We start from the raw sequence: 27,091 nt of genomic DNA, 5'->3' as shown, positions 1-27,091 counted from the left end.
AAATGAATGTGTAATATATTAGTGCATAGCTGAAGTAACAAGAAAATTGTTGATGAGTCGCTAGAAGGACAAGGTACTGGTAAAGATTCTTTACTCTTTTTTATAAATAATATTGAGAATTACTAGGTACAACACCACACACGAATCTGCACTAATCATACAGTGGGTCCTTACTGCTAGGGCACACAATACTGTCATAGTGTTGCTGTTGGCAGCAACAACAAACATTCCGGAGCAGCTCAAAGTCAGCCGCCGGCCGGTGTGGCTAAGCGGTTCTAGGCGCTTCAGTCTGGAACCGCGTGACCACTACGGTCACAGATTCGAATCCTGCCTCGAGCATGGATGTGTGTGATGTCCTTAGGTTAGTTAGGTTTAAGTAGTTCTATGTTCTAAGGGAATGATGACTTCAGATGTTAAGTCCCATAGTGCTCAGAGCCATTTGAATCATTCAAAGTCAGCCAGCATTCACCAAACAGCCAGGCACCAAGTAAAAGTGTCCACCTTTTATTAATCTATGTCCAACCCCACTAATAAGTCAGAACAGCCTCCGAGGTGCCTTTACCTTTCATAAAGCCAAACTGATCGTCATATAACACATTCCCAATTCTCTTTTCCATTCTTCTGTATATTATTCTTGTCAGCAACTTGGATCCACAAGCTGTTAACCTGATTGTGTGATAATTCTTGCACTTGTCAGCTTTTGCTATCTTCAGGACTGTGTGGATGTTATTTTGCCATAAGTCTGATGGTATAATGCCACTCTCATATATTCTGCACACCAATGCGAACAATCATTTTGTTGCCACTTCCCCCCAACGATTTTAGACATTCTGATGGAATGTTATCTATCCCTTCTGCCTTATTTGATCCCAATTCTACCAAAGCTCTCTTAAATTCTGATCCTAATACAGAACACCCTATCTTGTTTACATCAATTCCTGTTTCTTCTTCTATCACATCAGACAAGTCTTCCCCCTTATAGAGGCCACCAGCATACTCTCTCCACCTATCCACTCTCTCCTCTGCATTTAACAGTGAACTTCCCATTGCACTCTTAATGTTACCACCCTTGCTTTTAATTTCACCAAAAATTGTTTTGATTTTTCCATATGCTGAATCAGCCCTTCCAACATACATTTCTTTCTCAATATCTTCAGATTTTTCATGAAACCATTTCGCCTTGGCTTCCCTACAATTTCTATTTATTTTTCCTAAGGGACTTTAACTTCTGTATTCCCAAATTTCCCTGAACATTTTTTTGCAAAAGTAACACCTTTTACCTTATTGTAATTGATCCATGCAAATTGCTGACTGCATGAGGGCTGATAAATGTGATGCTTTATTTTCATGAAATAGTTTTTTTTTCACTGCCACACTTTTGTCAATACTTTTGTCATTGTTTTCTCACACAGCATGTCTAACACTAGCTGTAGGTTTACCATCACTAACACTTGGTGCATCAGTAATTTTCTTCCTAAATATTAGCTTGTCCATTTTAAACTGGTCAGTGAGGGACACAAGACTGATTAATAATCCATCTAATCCATCTGAGTCACAGTAACACACTGTCCAATGTGTGGCATATTAGTGAATGCACCTCAAATGATACGAGGTTTGGAGTTGGACATAGATTAATAAGACATGTTCATAGGATTTGTCAACCTGGAAAAGAGTTTGACAGTGTCAAATGGTGCAAGAAGTTTGACATTCTATGGAAAATATGGGTAAGCTCCAAGGAAAGATGGGTAATACACAACATATGCAAGAGCCAAGATGGAATAATAAGAGTGGAAGACCAAGAACGAAGTGCTTGGATTAAAAAGGGCGTATGCGAGAGATGTAGCCTTTTACCCTTACCATTCAGTCCGTACAGCAATGAAGCAATAATGGAAATTAAAAAAAAATGTTCAAGAGTTGAATTAAAATTCAAGGTGAAAGGATATCAATGATAAAACTCTATGATGATGTTGCTATCCTCAGTGAAAGTGAAGAAATAGAGGATGTGTTGAACAGAATAAACAGTCTAATTAGTACAGAATATGGATTGAATGTAAATCAAAGAAAGATGAAAGTAATGAGGACAGCGAGAAACTTAACAACAGGACTGATGGTCAAGAAGTAGAGGAAGTTAAGGCATTCTGCTACCTAGGCACCAAAATAACCCATGACAGATGGAGTAAGGAGGACATCAAAAGCAGACTGGCACTGGCAAAAAGGGCATTCCTGGCCACAAGAAGTTTACTAGTATCAAACATAAGACTTAATTTGAGGAAGAGATTTCTGAGAATGTATGTTTGGAGTATGTATGGTAGTGAAACATGGACCTTAGGAAAACTGGAATGGAAGAAAATCAAAGCATTTAAGATGTGGTGCTACAGAAAAATGTTGAAAATTAGGTGAACTGATAAGGTAAGGAATGAGGAGGTTCTGTGCAGAATCATAGAGGAATAACATGTTTGGAAAACACTGACAAGAAGAAGAGACTGGATGATAGGACATATGTCAAGACATCAGGGAGTAACTTCCATGGTCCTAGAGGGAGCTGTAGAGGGTAAAAGCTGTAGAGGAAGACAGAGATTGGAATATATCCAGTAAATAATTGAAGACATAGGTTGCAAGTGCAACTCTGATATGAAAGGGTGTGTTGCAATGCCTGTGAGAAAATTTGAGAAGGGAACAGCCTGTAATGTGGCGAGACAATTCATGGCTCTTGCATCACGATAACATACTGGCACATTTATCCCTGTTGGTGTGTGACTGTTGCGCCCAAAATGAAATCACTGTGCTGCCTGATCCTCTGTACTCTCCAGACCTAGCCCCTGAGGGCACTTTTTTTTATTTCCAAAGTTGAAAACCATGATGAAAGGATGAACATTTGCAACAATAGATGAGGTAAAAGAAAATTCACCAACAGCACTTTGTGCGATCCAGCAAGAGGCATACCAAGACTGCTTCCAGAAGTGGAAACAGCGTTGGGTTTGGTGTATCAACTGTGGAGGAGAGTATGTCAAAGGAGACCATGCACAACACGTAAATGAGAAGCACAGAAAAATTTTATCAACAAAGTTCCAGAATTTTTTGAACAGACCTTGTAATTCTGGGTATTGACTTGTACACACAATCAATTTTTTCTTGTCTAATGCCATGTTGGTAAACAAAATTTTGTTTCGTGTGTCGAAAGAGCTATGACTGGAATGACGTGTGGTGTTGTGACTCTTGCTATACTGCACTAGCGACAACAGAACTATGTGACACTGCATGGCATGGCACAGTTGGTCAGTTGGTCAACTTTTCCACACAGTTTCACTGCCCTGTAGTGCATTCTGCCTCATATGGCTACCTTTAAACAATACTTAGTCTTTTCATGTTGTGCCGCTCTGCTGCAGTGCAGTTCTGTTCAGTGCGGTCTTACCTTTAGTGCTTTGCATTTCTTATGAGCAAATGATGTTTACAAAAACGAAGCGAAACATGCAATAAGAGATCTGAAGAAATTGCTAGAGTGTGTGCCAAGACTCAAAATAACTTTTGTTAGTATTCCTGAGTGACATGACCTAACAAAAACATCTTGTGTAAATAAAGAAATAGAAATTACAAACCGTAAAATTGAGAAAATGTGCAAACTATTCTGCAACGTGAGCTTTCTTAAAGCTACCAATCTAAGAGAAGACTTCACAACACATGGTATGCACAGGAACAGCAGTGGCGAATCTAGATTGTGTGACTTAATACTGGAAAACCTAAATCAATTCAATGAATCACAGTATCCATCAATAGCAGTAAGTATGGTGGAGCCTAATCTAGGATCACAGAGTGGTACAACTACAGTGACTTCGGATAAATTGAGAAACAATTCAAGTAAAGAAATTGACATAGATGATTTGTCAAGCTCAGTTTCTACTACATCAACTGTCCCGTCATCAGTGGAAGTGTCATTAACTCCAGCTACAGCAACTACAGCAGTGGAAACATTAACATTAACTGCAGCAGAATCAACAACTAGATCACAGTGCTCCATCAGAGCTACTGCAGTGTCACCGAGGCCTGCAGCAGTCTACAATCAAAAGAGGAGCTTGAAGCCTAGAAAACCTGCTCTACTAAATCAAGATTTTTTATGGTTTCGCAACAAAAAGGGGAAAATCATGACTTAGATAAGTCAGTCAGAAATGATACTCAGCAAAAGATCAATTATCTAACAAGCATGTGCAAAAACTCACCCATCTTGAAACCTAGCAACTCACTTCCTCAAAAAGTCAGTACTAAATGTGACAAACTGTGTATTTTCCATCAAAATATACGGGGGCTAAGAAGTAAACTAGAACTGTTGACAATGAATATTAGTGACAGTAATACTATTGATAATGCCGATATCCTTTGTTTTACTGAACACCATGTAAAAGAGGGTATCAATATGCTGAATCGAGATGGCTATCATATTGCCTCTCACTTTTGTAGAAACAGTGTGCTGAAGGGCGGTGTAATTATATATGTAAAAAAGAATATAATGTTTTGCTCAGCATTTTGAAGCTTGCGGTATAGAAATTAGCACCAAGACCCTATCACTCATTGTAGTAACAGTGTATAGGGCCCCATCAGGGAAGCAGTGTATGTTCTTTAAGCAACTCGAATCTCTTCTACCCCATATATATTCAAAAAATAAAATACTGTAGTCTTAGGAGACTTTAACATTAACTTTCTAGATTATGGTAATAGTAGAGCTGACCAGCTACATATAATGAACACATACAACCTCACACCCAAGGTAGACTTCCCCACAAGGGTTACGAACTACTGTTCAAGTCTTATAGATAATATTTTCATTGATGAGAATAGAAACTCCAATGCAACAGTGAAACAAGTCCTAAATGGTCTTTCAGACCATGATGGCCAATTGCTAACTATCAATGATACATGCCCACACAAGAAGGACAAAGTCTATAAAAGGTCATTTAGTGTAATTAATAATGAAAATCTCATGATCTTCAACAGTTATCTTCAACTCATTGACTGGAGTCCAATTTATAGAGCACTGAAAGTCAATGATAAATTTAACCTATTTATAAATGAATTTATGTGCCACTGAAGCTGTCTTCCCTCTAAGAACTGCAAAGAACAAGTACCAGAGCCATCCCAGCAAACAGTGGCTCACAAAAGGAATAAAAACATCATGTAGGACTAAAAGACTGCTTTATGTTTCTCTCAGAAATACAAATGACCCTGAAATAAAAGCTCATTATAAAAGGTACTGCAAGATCTTAAATGAAGTTCTGATAAAGACAAAAAGTATGTTCATCAAATCAGAAATAGATAATTCTGGCAACAAAATAAAAACCATCTGGGGTATTATTAAAAGGGAAACTGGTAGTTACTCAAATGATGCAGAAAATATTGAAGTTATACCTAATGGGAATATCATTGATAAAGGTGAAAATGTTGCAAAAATTTGAAACAAGCATTTTTTGACTGCAGCAGATAAAATAGGGTGTAATGGTCCTATAAATGAGGCTCTGAATCTTTTACAAAGAAGTGGACGTAGTGCAACACCCCAGATTAGCATGCCTCCTGTCACTGTAGAAGAAATTAAGAAGATAATAAGGACCATGAAAAACAAAAACTCAACTGGTATTGATGGTATTTCCATCAAAGTGTTGAAACACACACACATTTTCGTAGGTGAAGTCCTGTGCCACATCTGTAATGACTCACTGAGACTAGGAATTGTCCCTGATAGAATTAAATATGCAGTGGTGAAACCATTGTACAAGAAGGGTGACAGAAACGAAGTAACCAATTATCGTCCTATTTCACTCTTAACTTGTTTCTCCAAGATTCTCAAGAAACTTGTACACAGAAGGATTCTTGAACACCTTAGTAAATAAAATATTCTCAATAAGTCAATTCGGTTTCCAGAAAAACATCTCAACAGAAGATGCAATAGATTCTTTCACCAATGCAATTCTTGAATCAGTCAATAATAAAATGTCCGCAACTGGAATTTTTTGTGACTTTTCTAAGGCGTTTGATTGTGTCAACCATGAGATTTTTCTGAGAAAGGCAGAATTTTATGGGTTAACTGGAGAAGCAGGGATGTGGCTTGCCTCCTATTTAAAGGACCGGAACAGAAAGTCATGGTAAACAACACTAATGGGGAACCAGTGTCCTTTTCTTGGGGCACAATAAACTATGTCTGGGTCCTCTACTTTTCCTTATTTTCATAAATGACCTTCCAATGTGTACAAGGGCTAGGATAAAATTTACTTTGTTTGCCAATTACACGACGATTCTGGTAGAGAATTCAACAAATACTAATCTTGAAATCACTGTAAATGCAATCTTTCAGGAGCCTTTAACTGGTTTACCTCTAATGGATTATAACTAAATTTTGAAAAAACTCAATTGATTCAATTCCATACAAGCCAAAATATCGAAGGTGAGGATGTTAAATACAATGATGGGAATTTAGCAAGAGTGGAGTCAACAAAGTTCCTGGGTCTACTTGTTAATAGCATTCTAAACTTGTCCTTACACATTCCTTACCTTAAAAAAAAATTTAAAAAAATATTTTAGTTATTTTCATGCCCTGATGGTCTATGGAATTATATTCTGGGGAAACCAGCCAAAGACAAACAAAATCCTCATAGCCCAGAAAAGAGTCATTAGGATTCTGTGTGGTGTCATTTACAGACATTCCTGCAGGAAACTCTTCCAAGAACTGAGAATACTCACAACAGTATCTCAGTTCATTTTCTCTCTCATTTGTTTCTTGTGTAAAAACCATTCCCTTTTTGAAATGAACAGCATGTATCATAACTATGACACTAGGGTAAAAAATGATCTACATCTTGAGCAAAAGAATCTAAGTATGGTGCAAGAAGGAGTACACTACTCTTGCATAAAAATATTTAATGCTCTCCCTCAGGCAATAAAAATGTCAGTTACTGATCACCTACTTTTAAAGATCAACTTAAACAGTATCGTCTAAGTAAAACCATTTACTCACTGGACGAATTTATGTATGAGAATATGTGAATTGATTTTGACCTATTGTAAGTCTGTTCAATGTAATTTGTAACTTTTTAGAAAAAATAATTCTTGTAAACATTTTTTCTATGTAATATATTATTCATTGTACAACCTATTATTATAAACAAATGTCTCAAAGTCATGTAAATGACACGTTCTACATCCAAGTGATTTATCACTAATGGGTCTACAGAACACAAATGAAATAAATAAATAGATAAATGACTGGAGATCTAATATTACTTTTCTTTTCTGTTAGTTATGGATATGATAAATAAATTTACTAGGAGGTCATTGTATGTGGCTATGGGCAAAGATATGTTGCCCGTTGTCAAATTCTCACTCCTTCTTACAGTTACTTGGACTGTTTACATATAATGTGTGTGCCTTGACAAAATGAGATATGTGTGTTTATGTTTGTAGTTGTGTTTGTATACAGAAAAAGGTGATGATGCACGTTCTTTGTTTTTAATTTTGGGGTTTTTATTGTTCATGTTTGGTAATTGAATTGGTTTGTGGTTGATACGTAATGTGGATATTCTTTAAATGTACTCGCAAAGGCAAATATGGACAACCATCAGCTGTCGAATGGAAAGTCAACAGTGAAAATTTGTGTAAGGCTGGGATTCGAAATCAGATTTCTTGCTTATCGCGAACAGTCACCTTACCATTAAGCTATCCATGCACAACTCACAGTCACACCCAAACTTCCACATATCTCCAACTATGTGTCTGCAACCTTCCATTATGTATATTCCCATACAGGTGAGACATTTTACTTTAGAGTCGCTTGCCAAGTGTCGGCGCATAAATTCGATGTTGTAGTGCCCGTGTTATTCGAAATTATGATGCAAAGTTTCTTTGAACATGCATGCATGTCCTTGGAACAGCCACTGTGGCAACATTGTAATTCAGAATAGTAAAGACACTGCAACATCATATTCTTTCACTGATGTCACATGCATGCATGTCCAAAGAAACTTTGCATCATAAATTCAAATAACACAGGCACTGCAACATTTTATTTATCCGCCGACACCAGGCAGGTGACTTTAAATTAAAATGTCTCACCTGCATGGGAATATACATAATGGATGTATGAGTACAGGTGGTTGACACATGTTTGGCAACATATGGTAGTTTGGGTTGGCCATGACTTATGCATGGATACCCAAACAGTAAGGCGACTGCTTGCGATAAGCGGGAAATAAGAGTTCGATGTCCAGTCTGGCACAAATATTCACTGTCATCTTTCCACTCTACAGCTGATGGTTGCCCATACTCACAGATGTGAATGTATTTAATGTATTTCATGATGGTTGTTGTCCCCACAGTGCCTGTTCCTTTGAACATCCATGCATACCCGAAGCAACTTTGCAGTGCCTACTGCAATATCGAATGTCAATATTATTTTACTGTCATTAGTTAGGTCTTGTTTTTGTTAGTTATGGGAATGAATTTTGTTTTCTTGTACTCAGGGCTTCATTTTATCTAGCTGTGTTAAGTGAAGGTTTGGATGATGATTTGACAGTATGAGTGTTATGGTTTTGATATTGTGGGCCCCATTTCATCTTTATAGGTGAGGTAAAATTTGTGGTTTTCGAAATGTGCATTGGTCTCTGGTACCACAGGATACACCTGAACTATGTAGGTCAATCAAAATTTGTGATATTAGGTTTCCAAGTTGTGTGTGATTAGTTTGCTACTGAGGGCTTTGTTTGAGCTATATATGTCACGCAAAATTTGTGAGACAAAGTTTTTGGGCTGTGTGTGGGTTACTGGTACTGCACGCCTCGTTTGACCTATGTTAAGTGAAATTTGCAGTATTTGTTTTTGGGTTGTGTGTGGGTTACTGGTACAGCACTCCTCGTTTGACCTATATAGGTTAAATGAAATGTGCAGTATGAATTGTTTTGCTTTTTTTGGTTATCAGTTGTTGAAAATTTTGGGCACTTGATTTTTGGGTTAATTTTTGTTTTGAAGTGGTGCTGTTATTAGTAGTATCATATTTTTAGTTTGCCCCAACCAAAACCCCCTACTTCCCATGGTTCTTCCATTAGTTTTTGGTCATTTTCTATTTTTATTCGCACAGACCACAGTGCATTAATAATGGAACTCAGCATGAAGAATAAGAGTAAATTGCATCCAAGTACATGTTGTTCAAGCTACACATTCAATAGGAGGGTTATTAAAGAATAGACATTAAATGATAGTAAATCAGCACTGTCTGGTGTGAAATGGCAGCAGGAAAATGCAGTGGGGCCAGTGCTTCATTTAAATGTGTGTTCCAAACCCTGAAAACACAATTTGATGACATATTCCCAGTAGTCCTCAAGAAGTATCCAACAGGTAAATTACAAGGAAGGAAAAAGCTATTATAGGGAGCTAGATAAATAAAAGGCATTGTATTAACGTTCAGGGACTGTATGAAGACAGCTTCAGAACTTCCAGCTAAAGACCTGCTTCATAGTAATTACTTAAGAGCCAAGAGGGAGGGAGTGGAGGATGCAAAGAAGGAGTATTATGACAAGTTTGTTCATGAGGCTCATAATCCGTGTAAAGCAGCTTAGACTCTGATAAATGAGCATACCGTAATTCAGTACTTCAATCAGTACTTCATAAGGACAGCAAGAAATATTGTAAATTAAATTCAAGACTCAGGCTTAGATTGCACAGCTCATATAAAAATGTAAGGTGTTGCTTAAAAACTGGAAGTAAGTGCACTCTAGGACATTGTAAAAAATAGTGAATACATGTAAATACTCAAAATGAGCAGGTATCTATGGCATAGGCCACACAGTCCTGAAGGAAATTATCCCAGAGCTTGCTCAACCATAGTAATCAACAAATGTTTTTCCTTTGGTGTCTTCCCAGAATTCCTGAAACTGGCATGGAAAGTACCAGTCCACAAAAAAAGGTGATCCATGTGAAATGTCCAGTTTCAGACCAATTTCCATAATCCCCATCCTAGCTAAAGTGATGCACTCTGTAATGAAACAATAGCTACAAACATTACTTCAAAGACAATAAACTCTTTCAGCACAACAGCATGGTTTTCATAAGAGAAAGCCAATGGACTTAATTAGGGAGATAAGGCAAGGGTTTGAAGACAGGAAAAGTCTGCCACTGATATGCTGTGACCTCAGAAGGCATTTGACTGCATCTTGTACAAGATATTGCTTATTAAATTAAAGTATTATGGTATTGGAATTGTTGTGGTGGTTACTCTCCAATCCTATCCTGAAAACTGATAGCAAGTAGTATCTTTTCTTGGTGCAATCTCCCAAGAACAAAAACTGGATCATGATGTACCCCAGGGGTTCATCATAGGGCCTCTCCTGTTCCTTATTTACATTAATGATCTGGGTTGTATCAACCACAGTATGCTGATGACACCACTCTTTTTGTGAAAGAAAAACATGCTACACAAGCTCTGCAAGCTACAAATATGTTCTTTGAAAATGTCAAAGAATGGTTCATTGAAAATAAAATTAAAATTATTGAAGAAAAAACACATCTGTTATGCAGCCTTAGAAATATTGGATACCACGATAATATGGGGGCTGTCAAACTGCTGGGACTTATGATTGATAGCGAGCTATCAATGAATGACCCGTGTGTGTGTGTGTGTGTATGTGAGTGTGTGTGTGTGTGTGTGTGTGTGTGTGTGTGTGTTGAGTGCGTGCACATGCATACTCAAAGCTCTCCCACATACTATACCTTCTGAGGAGACTAAAAGGTGTATTAACTGACTCATACCTTATAACAGAGTATTATGCGCTGTTCCATAGTCTCAAAAACTGTGGCTTACTGTTACGGGTACACATTGCAGGTTGCAAGGAAGTATTAAAGCTATAAAAGAATGCAGTCAGAATCATTGCATCAAGCAAGACTGGAGCACTGCAAGCCTATATTCACCTGGTCAGGAGTAATGAAAACCTTCAGCCAGCACGTGTTTTTATACTTCATCAGTGTAAAAGAAAACCAAAGGGTTTCCAGCATAAGGTAAGATACACATAATCATGACACCCCCAACAAGAGGAACATTGATACACCTAGCTGTTGACTGTCTGGAACAAAAGATGGTTTTACAGTGGTTGCTTTAACTCATTGCCCTGAGAAGTGCAATCCCTGTCACCAGGGAGTTCAGACAAAACTGTCTAATACTTTGGAATGCTTGGAGAGGTGGTAGTACTCATTGAAACAAGAAAAATAAGTCCAATGAACAAAAGCATACTTTCTGAAATTAAAATGTGTTTATAGGAAGGGCTGTGCAATACTTGGTTGCAAAGTTTAGCACAGTCATTGCATTAATGCTCCATCAAATGTGTTGGCAGTATTACTCACTGTACTCTCCCTACCATTAGGTGGTCTGCAGTTAGTTGTCTGGTTTAAGACATGTTGTAGGCTACATTGGTTTTCGTCATGTTTATGTGCTTTATTGTACAGCACTGTCAATCCTGGGTAGGTATCATGATATTTTGCCTTCTTCCAAATGTGATTCACTTATGTATTTACTGTTATTGCTCTGTTTTGTATGTACAATGGGTGCAGTACATTTACATTTTTTTCTCCCACCACGTGTTAGCATTGGAAGTCTTCTACTCAACAAGTGAAATGGTGGATACAATATTCTGCTACGGTTTAGCAAATGGATATAGTCTACGAGCCTGTACCCTCTACAGTGAAAAATATTCACAGCGCAGAGTGGCCTCTGATAAGTGATGAGCTGTTCGACAGACTTTTCCAGTGTCTGAGGGACACAGGTACCCTTCTTGCTCAGAAGCCTGACTGTGGAAGGCCCAATGCAGTCTGCACGCCTGACATGGAGAAGCATGTGCTACATTCAGTGGAAGAAACCCTTGGGACCAGTGTGTGTTGATTAGCAGCAGCAGAAGGCATGTCTCACTCTCTTATCTAGGAGGTACTTCATGAAGAATTGCTGTACCCATATCATCTACAGTGCATTCAAGCATTAAGGCCACAGGATCATCATCACAGATGGTGGTTATGTCAATAGTCATTGCAGAGGGGGACCACAGATCCACTGTTCACATCCAAGATTTTATTTACCGATGAAGCAGGATTCACAAGAGATGGTTTTGTGAATTTCCATAACCAGAATTCATTGGCAGATATAAATCCACAAGCAATTCAGAAAAGAGGGCATCAACACTGATTCTCAATCAGGTGTACTTGGTGACAGATTAATAGGGCCATATGCTATGAGCAAGGTTAACTAGGGCACATTATACGGACTTTCTCTTTAATGTATATCCTACCTTGCTGGAGGCTGTGCCATTGCAGCAATGAATAAAAATGTGGTTAATGCATGATGAGCCACCAGCACACTTTTGTCACAATGTGCGCAAACATCTGACCCAGACATTGCAGGGCCACTGGATTGTTGAGGGAGTCCCCACACCTTGGCGTGCTTGTTCCCCAGACCTCGAGACCCTAGACTTTTGGTTATGGGAACACTTGAAGAAATTGGTCTACACTATGCTAATCCACTATGTGCGGACAATACAGGGTCGCGTCTTTGATGTGTGACAGCTAGTACAACAACAACCCGGTGTATTTCAAAGGGTGCACCATTCATTATGCTAGAGGACAGAGGGGTGCATTGCCATGAATGAACTTCACATTGAACACCTCCTGTAAACATGTGCTTATCACAGAAAGTATGCATTTCTGGAGTCATGTTTATTGGACTTCTTTTTCATGTTTTGATGAGTACTACCACCTCTCAAAATATTCGACACCTTTTTTTAGAACATCCTGTATATATAATGAATATTTGTCTGAATATATATGAAAATTGTAAATAAATCATACGTGTGTATGTAATCTTGATGCAGTCTGTCCAAACATGACTGGTAAATAATGCAGATCTAATAATAAAACAATAAATTCAATTACTTTTTAATAAAGTCCCAATTTGTTGAAAATATATGGGATCTCGTGAACAGTGACAAAAGCAACACATATTCATTAGCTAAATTATTGCAACAGTTTACTGACGACCAGGTTCTGATGAGGAGATATTCACAGAAAAACTCTCTGAATTAATCTTACTGACTACCAAATACAAGCAGAATAAAACATTTATCACAGGAGACATTAATATAGATGTAAGAGCAAAGAGAAAAACTGTGGTATACATCCTAAATATCTTAAGATCAATGAATTACTACTGCTTAAATGAATAATTGACCAGAATGGAGGCATGCCTTGACAATATAATTAGCAATGTGTGTAGGAATCAAGTAGAATGGGATACCATCAAATTAGGACTATCTAACCATGATGGCATATGGCTGAAAATTGGAAATCTGTCACTTGATGATACCAGGATGTTAACTACATATAAGCTCACAAGGAAGAGAACATTGAAGTAATGAGAAGTGAACTGAGTAGAACAGAATGGCTAGAATACTAACCATTGATAAAGATATAAATGAAAGCTTTTCTGCATTCATATGCAATATAAAAAATACATTAGACAGTAACTGCCCTCTTGTTACTAAGAGATCTAACCGTAGCAATATGCATAAACCACAACACACAAAAAAGTGGTACACCGTGCACCTAAATAAAATTAGAATCTTTCAACTCAATGCTGAAGGGCAAAATTGAAGGCAATCAAGAAAACAAGAATAGATATATGAACTTAAGAAAAATATACAAATCTGAAATTAAAGCAGCAAAAATGAAATCAAATGAGGAGTATATTTTAAATTCTAAAAACAAGCTGCCTGCAACATAGTTAAAAGTGAGATAAACATGGAGAAAGAAGAAATCAGTAACCCAATTAATTTCAAAACTCTCAACAAACACTTCATAAATTTAGTAAATGCCCAGGTACCAAAAAGTAATGATTTAACTGATGCGGAAGCTTTTCTTTCATAATCACAGAATAAAAAAGATAAAAGATTTAAATAGAGTAGAATAACTGTCACAGATATAAATAACTCTTTAAACAAGTTGAACAACTCTAGAACAGAAGACTACTACGGATTCAGTAACTTTGTAATAAAGGCTATAGTTAAGGAAATTAGAACTCCTCTACTCTACCTTGCAAATAAAATCCTTGATGATGGCATTTTCCCTGATTGCCTTAAAATTACAGTTACACTACCCATATACAAAAAGGGTGACAGAGAAATGCCAGATAACTATAGACCAATATCAATTGTCCGTATACTCGCCAAAATCATAGATAGCTGCTCACACACACAGATTTACATGTATTTTGAGAGCAATAAATTACTTAATGACAGGCAGTTTTGATTTAGAACTAATCAGTCAACCATAAAAGCTATTGAAAGGCAGCTAACCGAAATCCACAACGCTTTTGAAAGGAAGCTGACCACCTGTGCAACAATCATAGACTTAAGCAAAGTATTTGATTCAGTATCACATGATATAATTGTTAAAAAATTAGAATATTATGGTATTGCAGACTAACCACTTAATTTGATTAAGCTATACTTAAATAACAGGCAACAGTCAGTGTGTGTGAACAATGAAAGGTCAGATCTAATGAAAATTAAGAGAGGAACTCCACAGGGCTCCGTTCTTGGACCCTTCCTCTTTATTATCTATGTTAATGACTTCCCAAGCTTGCGAAAATGTTTTATATGCTGATGATATGACCATGATCTCCACAGATGGGGGTATGCAAGAAGTGGTAAAAAAAAAATTAATGAACTTTTCGAAAAATGTAGTGTGTGGTCTATTGCTAACGAGTTATGCATAAACAACACAAAAACAGAGGAAATTTATTTTAATCTGAACGTATGGAAAGCAGAGAATCATAGTGTCAAACTACTAGGACTAAAAATAGACCAAAAGCTCTCATAGGAAGAGCATATAAGCTATCTGGCAGGCCAACTTGCACACGTAATATTCCTGCTGTATAAACTACAATATTCTGTCAGTAAAAGTTTATTGATGCTCTGCTACTATGCATCCTTTCAGTCACAGCTACAATATGGGATTCTGTTACGGGGTAATTCACCAAGCACAAACTGTATTAAAAAAAAAAAAAAAAAAAAAAAAAAAATTAGATGTTTACAAAGACTGGGTCCAACAGAAAGCTGTAAGGAGCACTTCAGTATATTAAACATAATGACACTCCCAAGTCTCTATATGTATAACTGCGTAATACACGTAAAGAAAATATACAATAATTTACACATAGAATGAATTTACATTTGCACAGCACTCAAAACAACTGCATGCTTCATATACTGTATTCTAGGCTGTTACTGACACACAACAGTCACAAACACCTAAGTCTAAAGTTATATAATAAACTGCCACAATCTGTCACAACCCTCACCCACTTTAAATTTAAGGAGCTTTAGACACATGGCTCAAAAATAAAGCATATTACTCAATTGAAGAATATCTTGGAAGTAATTTGAAAGGAATGTATAAACAATGAAATAATGTAACTATCATTAACTAAATGTGTAAAACCACATAATTATTTCTTGAACATAAACTGTATAATGATTATTGCTGAAATTGTCTGATTAGTCAGAAGTTTATGTATTTATACGTATTTATGTATATGTTAAATGATGATGTGAGTAAAATGTGCAAATTACTAACTACTAAAAAGATGTATGTATATGTATGTATAATGTATAATGTAAAAATTAGTAACAACTATACTTTTATGAAATATGTAAAATGTATTTTGACTAAGCCAAATGCATGGTAAACATGCTGAATGGATAATAAATAAACATATGAAACAACATAAAGAAAGAATGTTAATGACTTTTAAGGAAAGTGGACATCAAATTAAGAATGTAATTAGTGAATTGGTAACTGGTGATATGAAACCCAGAAAATGGAAGTTTATGGAGGAACAAAAGTTTCAGACAAAATTTTGAAGACTCTCTGGCTAGACAAAACTTTCTGGTAGTGTCCAAAATATTCTAATAATTTCCAAAGAAAATGTGTACCAGCACTGTTACCTACTTCAAACAATGTTCATACAGCTCATTTCTGCAGAACAAAAAGATTATGTACTTTGGCTGAAACGTCCCACAAGATAACTCCATCAGACAACAGGGAGTTGTAAAAAAGGCATTGTAGGGTCAACATAATTGGAAATAATTCATACATACATGAAAGGTTTCATTAATGCTACAACATTCCAGTTTCCCAAGTAAGATTTTATATTAAATACAGTCAAATATTTGATCCAGGATGCTTCAACAGGAGTGAGAGATGGTAAACAAATTTAAGTTAATGTGGGTAATGTCCTTATACCCATCAAACTTAGTGATTCATCCTCAGCAAAGGACACAAGCTTGTACTAAAATTATGAGTAGTGTCCATTCCTCACATTCTGTTTAATGTGGAAGATAAATTGGCTGTAAAGCACATTGTAGTGTCATTGATTTAACATTTTGTGCTTCCCCTTTGAGGTGAGTTGTTTCACTTTGTTCTGTGCTACATATTTTACATTACATTTTACTGCATATTAATCTTCATGAAGCAATTTTAACTAACACAAAACACTATAAAATTGTAATTTTGAATACATTTATTTGCATTTCAGTAGAATAAATTTCAAAAATTTTATTTTTACCTTATTCATTTCCTCATAAAACAAAAACAGCAAATTCGGGTGTTCCCTCCTCTTCCATCCTTCAGTGACATGTGTCCAATAAGGTGTCCATGGATCTAGAAAAGTTCACATCCTCTATAGAAATTCAGAATTACATTTTATTATCTACTGAGCAAACAAATTAGTTTTGTTGACAATTTTTGATATTTTGAAATAAAACGACAGTTTCCTTGAGAAAGAACTCCTCTGACTGAGCTTGTTCATTTATTTCATATTTGTTTCAACAAATAATTCTTAGTTTTTGTGCAGGGATCATGAAGTTCATACCTTTCACTAGAAGTGGTGTGAATATTTGAACAAGGACTCATTCAGATATACTTACGGAGATTTTTTTCAAAGTAGTCCCAATACTTTTTAAAATCCCCTCGATATCCTTGTGTACGGAAGAGTCTATTTAGATGATAAAAGGATACAGCAACATCTTTTGGATTTCTTGCAACATAGATCACCTGGAAAAGCGGTCAAGTATTTTTACTTCATTAAAACGTCATAATTATGTGCTTAATATAATTCCCTCTGTCAAACAAAATGCTCAGAGAAACTTCATATGCTCCATCATATTTTATCAAGGAATAAGGTGGATTCCTAATTTTTCCAGTCCCAAAAGCTAAGAGACTACAGTGCAGTTCAGAATAGTGTATAGACTGGAAATTTTAAAGTTATGATTTAATGATGATTAGAATTAAAAATTATGAAAATATAGAATGTATTTTCCACTCTACAGTGGTGTGTATATTATTATGAAACTTTCCAAATTCCTTGCCTTTTATAGAGAATTCTCTTGCTGGCTGAGTTACCAAACATTTCTCCCATGACTATCTCATAGCTTCAGTCTGCTAGTTTATCTCCCCCAATTTCCAACAAAATATATCACATTGGCAGTTTCTCTAACACTTAATGTTTGATACAACAAGTTTATAGCACACAAAAAGAAATTATTTCGTGAATTTTCTTTATGCAACTGTAGTTGACCAGATTTTCATCTGGCACTGTTAGAGGGCAATAAAGGTAATGATTTAATGTGTTGTTCTGTGGACAGATAAGGAACCATGTGCTGAGTATGGAACTGTTGAGTCCATTACAAATGTATTTGGCTTGCTGAAAAAGTGGTCTGTTGTTTCTAACGTTGTTTCATATAAATAGACATTGTAAAAATGCCAGCATGGCATTGAAAACATGACATGTGTAGCAAGGTTGCATTGTGGTCAACAAATGGCAGCTTCTCAAGAATTGGTCAATGACGATAGGATGGTACACATGCTCAGCATGTTGGTTCCAGATGGCAACAGCATGCAGATTCTTGCCTGGACCAGCTGATCAGACTAACTGCATTGCTGGTTACAAGAATTGTCAGACATGTAAAAGTTATGTCCAGTGACGATCTAATAAGGAAATCATCAAATAAAATGAGGGGTATGTGATAGGTTATCAGACTAGCAAGTTGTGGTGTACCGCATAAAAAAGAACATATCTTTATTATTTGTTGGAGACAATGTGACAGACTCGGAACTGTCTCTCAAAAAATTCAATGACTACTTCACACCACCAGCTGAAACCATCATTCAGGTAGACTCTTAAGAACCACCCACATATTTTTACAGAAGGTCAGTGGCTACAGATGACTGTATGAATATGTATAACAAACAAACCCAGATGGAATTATGAGTAAAATAAAAGCATTAAATAATGAAACCTCAAGTAGCATTCATTGATCAGCAGACTCACCTTAAAAGCATGTACTTAACACATAGTAATAACACTGTCAAAAACTTTCTTTTTTTGTTTATATTGTATGTTATGTTATAATATTTTTCTAATGGTATCAGGAAAATGCACTCCTCCAGTAGAAAAATTCTCATGTGCACACATCTCATGCTCACCAACATTTATTCCAAAATGAGTGAAAACTGCCCTTCAATTAGATTCAGTAAGCTGTTCCTCTCTAAAAGTACTGGAGAGTTTATGAAATGCCATTGTGCTCACAGACTCAATGAATGGGTACTCCTGGCATCCACTTCCTTGTGGTAGAGAGGAGGAAACATTTGAATATATAGACTGTTATACTTAGGTGGCTATTAATGCAAGGACTGAATGAGTCCTGGAAGAAGGAGTCCTTCTGTGAGAGGTGTCAATGACCTCTCAGGAGGGTTGGTGAGTGGGTCTCTTGTCCTCAAGTAAGAAATTACCTCTAAAGGTGGATAAAACTATAGTTGGTCAATGGCATAAAATGAAGAAGGCAAGGGGAAACCACTCCATTAAAGATCCATATGTATATCCTTAGTATTATCAAAAAGTTCAAAGCAAAATGTTCCAGATATAGTCCTTCATTTGGATCTCTGGAGAGAACTATCTGATCTATACAGTAAGACATGCACAAGGAATGCACAGTCAATGACACAGTGGGAAAAGACACAATGCCATCCAAGTAATGAAAAGGATGAAGGTCAAGATAATAGGCAGAAGTGAGAGAAAGATTGCAAAGATTTTGGACTAGAAAGAAGACCTCCAGTAATGGGTAATTGTCACCTAATGTGGTCTTTAATGGCTGTTATCTAATTTAAAAAGTGTATGAATGCTGGTAAAAACTAATGTAACCAAAATAACAACAGTGCTTGGTACTGATCAGAAGCAATTTGTAGATTTTTACCTAGTAGACATTTCAGTAGACAATTCACAAGTTTATTCCTATATATATGTGTTTACCTTGCATCCTTCTTCTAAAAGATTTTGTGGCAAGAGACTAAATGGAAAATGTGTTTTGATGAAGCGGGGTGAAGGCATTTCACTAAGGACTTCATATCCTGGCTTACTGAGTTTTTCTATTAGGGCCTGTTTTTCTGGATTGCCTTCAGACTGTTTAAGAAGCTCCTTCTTCACTTCATCATGCACAAATACGCTAAATCTGCAGAAAATAAAAATCAGTTTTTAGTGTGTCATCGTTAAGTTACCAGAAGACTTTCTATGGTTTTTACAGATCTGTTCTACTTACATTGCATGTATATATTAAATAAGTGAAAGTGATAATAGTTAAGTCACCTTAAATAATTACTGGAGATAAATATTGTAAATAGAGTGTGGTGTAAAATATTTTTAGTGTGCTGAACTTATTGTTAGTAACTCACTCACTCAAGGAAAGGAAATCTGTCAATCAGAGGAATTTTGGTAGCTGTATCATAGTCAAGATCATTTGCTATCAACCAGACTAATTCTTGTGTCCATGTTGTTCCTGGAGATAGAAAATGTTGCTTTTCTTCACACCATAAATAATATAAAAATCATGTACATACCAATATATAAAGTGGACTAACAAAAGAAGTTATTTTTTACCACTTTGAAGGAAAAAAAGAAAAAGTGGAATAGATTTTTCTAAATTGGCTCAATATGGCCTCTAATAAAATGTTCCAAATAGCAGCAAGCACGTGGAAATTTGACATTTGTGATAACCAAAAAATATATGTTATCCTCAAAAGAATGTACGTGATGTAAAATTGACTAATGGTATATACTCAGTCTGAAATAAGCTTTTCAAAATGACTTAAACACTGCTGTTGTTCTGGATTATGTGATAAAAACTTAGTTTCATTCATTAATTTAAGGTAGTCATCCACATTGCACAATGTAAGCCTGCTTTGAACATATTTTTTAAAAATCACACTCAAAACATATATAAGATATCAATAGTAAGTATTGTGGTGCTATTTAGAAATGAGGCACTTAGCGGTAAATGCTCATCTAAAATATCTTACCTGATCTAGGAAATGTTACCACCCACGTGTCATCTTTCCGTACACTGAAATTGTAGAAATTAACTCCTTCAGATGCATACTTGCTTGGGAAAAACCACTGGTCATCACCTACTTGCACAAAACCAGTTCTTTCCCCTGTAAAATCTTCTAATAACTGTTTGTTTATATCCGGGCTCACATATTTAATAGACAATGGAAATGCTGTAGACATTTTGGGGATTTAAGACCTTAAGAGATATAAACAACTGCAGCACAGTCTACCCAACTTTCCATCACACTGATGACTGAGTGTTCTTTGTAACTGAGCTGTTCTTATATACTGTGCCTGTAGAAAGCAGAGAAGTTGCTGAGATGTGCAGCATTGTTGGTGAAAGTGGGGAAGGAGCCTGACCTGCTTAAGAACAAAGATTATATTTCTCTTTCTCTCATCCTCCTATTTCCTCTCTATTGTTATCTCTTTGTGTTTGCTGACATCATATTCTGTCATAACAAATGTACACTAAATGTAAAATAGTGTTATGGAGAGGAAAATACGTAAACCTTATTGTCATTTGTTCTCTTTAGAAATGGCTCTTCATGTTGTCACTGAAAATAAAAGTGAAACAGAATTACCAATTCACCAAATAAAAATGGAGTAATGCCTTCAAAATAAACAAATATTTACTTGCTGAGCATTCTGTGTTTCTTGCCACAGGCAACTTGTACTAATTATAAAGCACTATTAACTATGTAAGAATGTGCCAATGTGCTGCATCAAACGAATAAATTACCTATGAGGCTACAGTAAAGAACAACATGACAAAGCTTTAAAAATATTTCTATGTAGCTATTCATCCTTTATTTCTTTATACTGCTCAGAAAAATTCCTGGGTGGCATAGATGAAAGTAAGCACAATGAGGAAGAATTTTGCTGTTTTCTATAGAAACATTGTAATTACAACAGTTTTGTTTAATACACAGGAAGTTTTTCATAATGAAAAGACAGCACAATAAAAAGTAATTAGATGAAGTTCATTTCATTTGAAACATGCACGTACTTATTTATTTGCTGTCCCTGGATCAATCAAACAAATGTCACTCTCCGCTCCATTCATGTCATTTTAAATATTTTAAAAAGGACTTTTAGATTAATTGTTTATGAAAGATGGTGCTTCAGAGTAGATATAGGCACCTGAGGCAAAGGGTGGCCATGTTAGAAGCTTTAGTTGATTCAGAGGCATGATTAGAAATAAATATTCTTTAGTATTTTTCATGAAAATACAAAAAGCCTGCAAAATCATTAGTCACTAAAAACCAATAGCTCTCTTTTTTTTTGTCCCATGTGCTGCCTGACAAAATGTGAAGCACCAAAGAAGGGAGGTGGAAATGAAATAAAACTTTTCAGGTTGAGAGGATGTGGAATATTATTTCAGAGACTATAAAATTGACTCACATTTACAAATAACTTGGCAGTATGAGCCCACTTATCAGAACAACATTGCATTTAACAGGAATATACTAAATTCAGAGTGGGAAATTATTCATATGGGTTCACATCAGGTTTGGTAGTTTGCTCATTCATGTTCTTGATTTAAATACATACCAAACACATGAGGAGGTCTCTTCAAAAACTGTAGTGTTTGCTAATGATACACCCCCAAAACCACACCTACCAGATGCTGTCAGGAGAACAGCTGAACATGCTTACAACTGGTACACAGGAAACAGCTTAACTCTTAACCTTTAAAAAAATCATATTATGCAATTGCAGGAAAGTAAAAATGACTTAAAAATAGCAGCAGTAGTAGAGATCACAACTCTAAATTAAACTCCATGTGTGTGTGTGTGTGTGTGTGTGTGTGTGTGTGTGTGTGTGTGTGTGTGTGTGTGTGTGTGTGTGTGTGTGTGTGTTTTTGTAGGAATTCAGATGGAGGTGGAAAACAAACTGCGGTGGGAACAACACATGCCTCAGTTAAGCAATAAGCTCACTTCTGCACTAATAAATCTCTCATTTTGTTGACCTGTTGATGGCATTGGTAGCACACTTTGCAGTATATCACTCAATACTCTCATAGGGCAGTGCAGCAGTGTCGAAGTTCTTTGTAAATTTGACTCAATTTTATAATCTCTGACATAACACACAGAAGCATAGATGAAAAATATAGTGTAAAGTTGATAATCAACATATTGTTGAAGGCTCTGCAGAGACTTTGGGAGTCTTACAGCTACATGCTGATGAGACATAACATGAGAAGTAAAACTAATTCAGTATAGATTTTCCATCTTTACTTAGGGTTCAGAAAGGAGTTGGTGTTCTGGTGCAGAAGTCTTTAACAGGTTGACAGAAGAGATCAGGAGGAATTTGGCAATACCAAGATATTCAAAAACAATGTAAAGAGTATTATTAAACACTTGTCTTAACATTGTGAGGATTTTTACACTCAGGGATGTTATGTCTAAAAATAATTCCTATATTTATTATAGAACACAATGTGTGAATAAATGAAAATGTATGAATGTGATAATTTTGAGCTTTGAGTATTGGGTGCATCTTATCAGAATATCACTTGAAAGAGAGCAGTTTTGCATTGAAGATTACAAGATACTGTTTCCTTATTGTGGTACTAACACAAGAAAATGAGAAATGACCCTACACATAAGTAGAATGGCAACAATCTAGCCTTAAATGAATATTGTGCAGCTCATAAGCAGATGGAACTGAAACAAATGTTTGTATATGCCACAACAAAAACTACAGATGCTACCTTGAGTGAATATTATGCATTTGATAATGAGCTATGGGAGTAGCTTTTGTTTGGTCCTAAAGTTTATCATAATTGAAAAAGAAGGAAAATCTGTAGAGGAAACGAGAAGTCCCTTCTTTGAATCAATATTTAAATCAAATATAATGAAAATCAGTGTGTATATATTGCACATGCCTGTGAATTTCCATGTTGATTATGAGTTTCTGGTGAAGTTTACACAGTACCAATGCAAAAATGCTACTTGAACCCTGTTTTGTAGGACAGAACCCTGAGACAGCTTGTAATAAGTTAGAAACAAATCCCTACATCACCAGTAATCATTGACTTAATTACTGTTCCAAGACATCATAATGTACACTGTAGCCCCAAATGAGATTCACAAAAAGTAACCACTCTAACAGTTAACTGTATGACAAAACCCAAATCTCGCTCCCAGGTAGTTGTGTTTTAACTCCACCGCTGCATCAGAGAGTCATAATTTCCTAATAAACTTTCTTTTCAGGTCACAGAGCAGTCATTCTATATGCTAGATGTTTGGCAGAGGAGAGATTGGTCCAGTTAGTATGTAGTCAGTAAGAAAGAAATATGGGAAGATTGAGCAAATGAACACATGAATGAATGTATGAATTTACACTGATGAGCCAAAACATTATGACCACCTATTTAAAAGTGTGTCGGTCCATTTCTGGAACACAGTTCAACAGTGATTCTGCGTGCCATGGATTCGACAAGTATTTGATAGGTTTCCAGAGGATTGTGGTACCAGATGCCTACACACAGGTCACACACTTCCTGTAATTTACGGGCAGTCGGTTTGTGGGTGCAGAACTGGTACCTGATAGTGGCCCAGTTGGGTTTCGTCAGATTCAGGTAAGTCGAATTTGATGGCCAAGGCATCCATGTGAGTTCACTATCAGGCTCCTCAAATCTTTGCAGCACAATTCTGGCCTTGTGACACCGACGGTTATCCTGGTGGAAGGTACCACCACTGTAGAGGAAGACATCAAACATAAGGGGTTACACGTGGTCCCTAATAATGTTCACATAGTCCTTAGCTGTCATTATGCCTTTGATTAGTATCACAGGCCCCATGGAAGACCAGGTGAATGTCCCAGATAACATAGTATTGATGCCACTGGCCTGCATCCTTGGTGTGCTGCATACTTTCAGCAGCCGTGCACCTGGATGGCAGCATATCCGGACATGACCATCAACCTGGTTTAACAATAAATGATATGCATCTGACCAGGTGACATGATTCAATTGATCCATGGACCACTCTTAATGATTCTGTACCCACTGTAGTCATAATTGATGTTGTTGGGTCAACATGGGAACACATAGTGATCCTCTGCTGCGGAACACCATATTCAACGCTGTATGCTGAACGGTGTGCTCCAAAACATTTACGCCTGCACAAGTGCTGTACTATGTCATCAGAGGTGGCACAGATTGCTGCCTGCCCTGCCTTAGAAAGTAGACGCTCTTGACAGTAGCGACTGAACAGCCAACCAGCTTCGCCATCTCTGAGATGCTCGCTGCCAGGTGCTGGGCCACAATAACCTGGCTTTTGTCAAAGCCACTTAAGTTGGCAGATTTCCACATTAGCGGCACTTATTGTTGCTATGATAATTCTCCATTCATCTCTGCTCCACTCACAGACTTTTCTTACTGCATCATGTGCCCTCAGTGCCATCACGCAGCATGCAACCTCACGGTGGGCAGTTGCCATAATGTTTTGGCTCATCAGTGTGTTTCACACAAATGAATCTCACTTCAATTTGCAGAATAACTCACATATTTCTCTGGTAGAATTACAGGAACATTGAGGAAAGAGACTATAATAATATTTGTTGTTGATAGTGAAAATAATTGTAAGATGACCAGTGATTTGCACAATCACACTAAAAGATGCAAAAATAATTATTGTGTAGACTTTGCCTCAGTTTGATTAGGCTTCATAGTGGAATTATGTACCTTAGTGCAAAGATCTTCAGTGAGCTCCCCTATAACCTAAAATAAGAAATCAGAAATCACTATCAGTTCAAAGAAAATTAAGGAAAGACTTAAGTATCCACCTTTTATATCAGTTACCCATTACTTAGATTCAAGGATTGAAATTTCTCATAAGCCACATGGAAAATAACAATGTTATTTGGTAAAGCTCCTTGACAAGTGGGTAGTGTGTTTGTAACCTCCCTTCAATATTTTGCTAATTCTTAACTCAAACAAATGACAACATCCTTTGTACAAACCCTAGCTATGATGCCAGGACAAGTATGTCTCTCTTGTATTTATGAATACTAAATCAATTAGTCCTTCCATTTAAGTGAAAAGAGTGCTTTCAAAACACAACTGCTCATACAATTTATTCTGGTTGCCGAGTTCATATAAGTGTAACACTTTCTAACAATGACTAGACCTAACCAAGCTCATTTTAGCAGAAATTTCAGTACCACCTTCATGCTGTGTTGCTTATCCAAATTAAACTATCAGTATCCTTAATTCTAATTTAATAATATAGCCCATCAATGGATGCCACTGGCTAAGAATGTCAATGTCAATACTGACTGTTGTAACACCCCAAGAAACCCGAAAACCCAAATAAGAATGTCATGACAATTTAAATTAGGGAACAGTGTTATCCTGACAGGTAGGACAACTTTGACAATAATATAAGACCTTAAAGTTCTGATGAATACCAATTTCGATAATTACTGAGTATGTCATGATATAATAAAGGTAGAAAGAAAGAAAGGTTATCTTCAATTAGCTATCAAACATCTCAGTAATAACTACAAATCAGTACGACAAAAGTTAAGTCCAAAGTAATATGTCGGTCAGAGATAACATTTATTGTGAAAGAGAGTTGTAAACCCGGCGCAAAGGAAATTCAATGCATCTACAATGCTCGATCATGGAAATGTTAGTCGCTTGCTAGCTTGCTTGCTATCAAGTCGTGAGAGAGCACCGTTTGTTATAGTACTACAAACGGAACGCTACGAGATTGTTTCTATTCAAAAGAAGTACTATTGCGTGATAGAGATGCGCGGACTTTGTTCTCAGTTATTCTGACTTGAGAACTTGAACTGAAGTGATATTCTGATTGTGTACGTCGAGTTAATGAACTTTAATTGTTGGAGATATCATTGTTGGTCTCAAACCTTCATCAATGTGAACAGTTACAACGAAGAATGGACATAGTATTGAAGAATGCAATACCTGTTTAACCTTAAGTAGGAAACATTAATACGACCACACGAAGATAATACAAATACGCCGATTGTAAAAGTTGTAATTGTCACGATCAGCGAACTGAAAAGAATCTTCATTGATCTGATCCATCGGTATGCGTGTGGTTTGATGATTATAAACTAACTGCTAAAAAGAACAATAAAAATTGTTCGTCAGTAATGGAAATCTCACTTGTTGGCTCCATCATTAATTGAACTGTGTGATAGTTTATGATCAAAATTAATTAACTGTGAACATTTTAATTGAAAGGGTGACTTGATGAACATTGAGCATTGAAAGGAGTGTTTTGCCGAAATAATATTACGACGCACGAAAGCGAGACAGCATTATAGATTATCTCTGGATTTGCGTTGTGCCGTAGTGAACAATTCTGCGTAGCAACGTAACAACAACTGATACTGAACCGCAAATGAATTTTTCCTCGCTTCAGTGGTGATTCACTCAATATTGCAATAACTAACCGGGCATAGCAAATCATCATAAAACCATAACAGACAATTAAAATCAGCAGTTCGCACCGCTGAGAAGACTGTGCGGACTCGCAAACGGACTCTCATACATTACGCGAGGAACAATTTTCTTTAGAGATTTTCAGGTGCTGTTCCACGTTATCCGGCGGGGACAACCATCATTGCGCGTCGCGTCTCTATTCCACCGACCGAGCTGTAGCAGTA

The 27,091-nt window shown here is 36.5% G+C and overlaps 1 protein-coding gene across 1 annotated transcript in view; it reads right to left on the bottom strand.

The window, feature by feature from the left end:
* The window catches only part of LOC124788297 (sulfotransferase 1C4), a 36,321-nt gene extending 15,618 nt beyond the window's left edge, over nucleotides 1-20,703 (bottom strand). Inside the window, exons 1-5 of the mRNA XM_047255566.1 lie at nucleotides 20,419-20,703; nucleotides 19,799-19,898; nucleotides 19,376-19,574; nucleotides 16,995-17,121; nucleotides 16,634-16,728 (exon numbers count right to left, since the gene is read on the bottom strand). Coding sequence (XP_047111522.1) covers nucleotides 16,634-16,728; nucleotides 16,995-17,121; nucleotides 19,376-19,574; nucleotides 19,799-19,898; nucleotides 20,419-20,629 — 732 coding nt within the window. The 5' untranslated portion in view covers nucleotides 20,630-20,703. The remainder of the gene's footprint in view (nucleotides 1-16,633; nucleotides 16,729-16,994; nucleotides 17,122-19,375; nucleotides 19,575-19,798; nucleotides 19,899-20,418) is intronic.
* Nucleotides 20,704-27,091: the final 6,388 nt, after the last annotated feature.

This window comes from Schistocerca piceifrons, chromosome 1 (genome assembly GCF_021461385.2).
Source record: "Schistocerca piceifrons isolate TAMUIC-IGC-003096 chromosome 1, iqSchPice1.1, whole genome shotgun sequence".
In the NCBI taxonomy this organism is placed as follows: Eukaryota; Metazoa; Arthropoda; class Insecta; order Orthoptera; family Acrididae; genus Schistocerca; species Schistocerca piceifrons.
The sequence above is the reverse complement of the archived record's forward strand: the minus strand, read 5'-3'. Positions and strand labels throughout refer to the sequence as shown.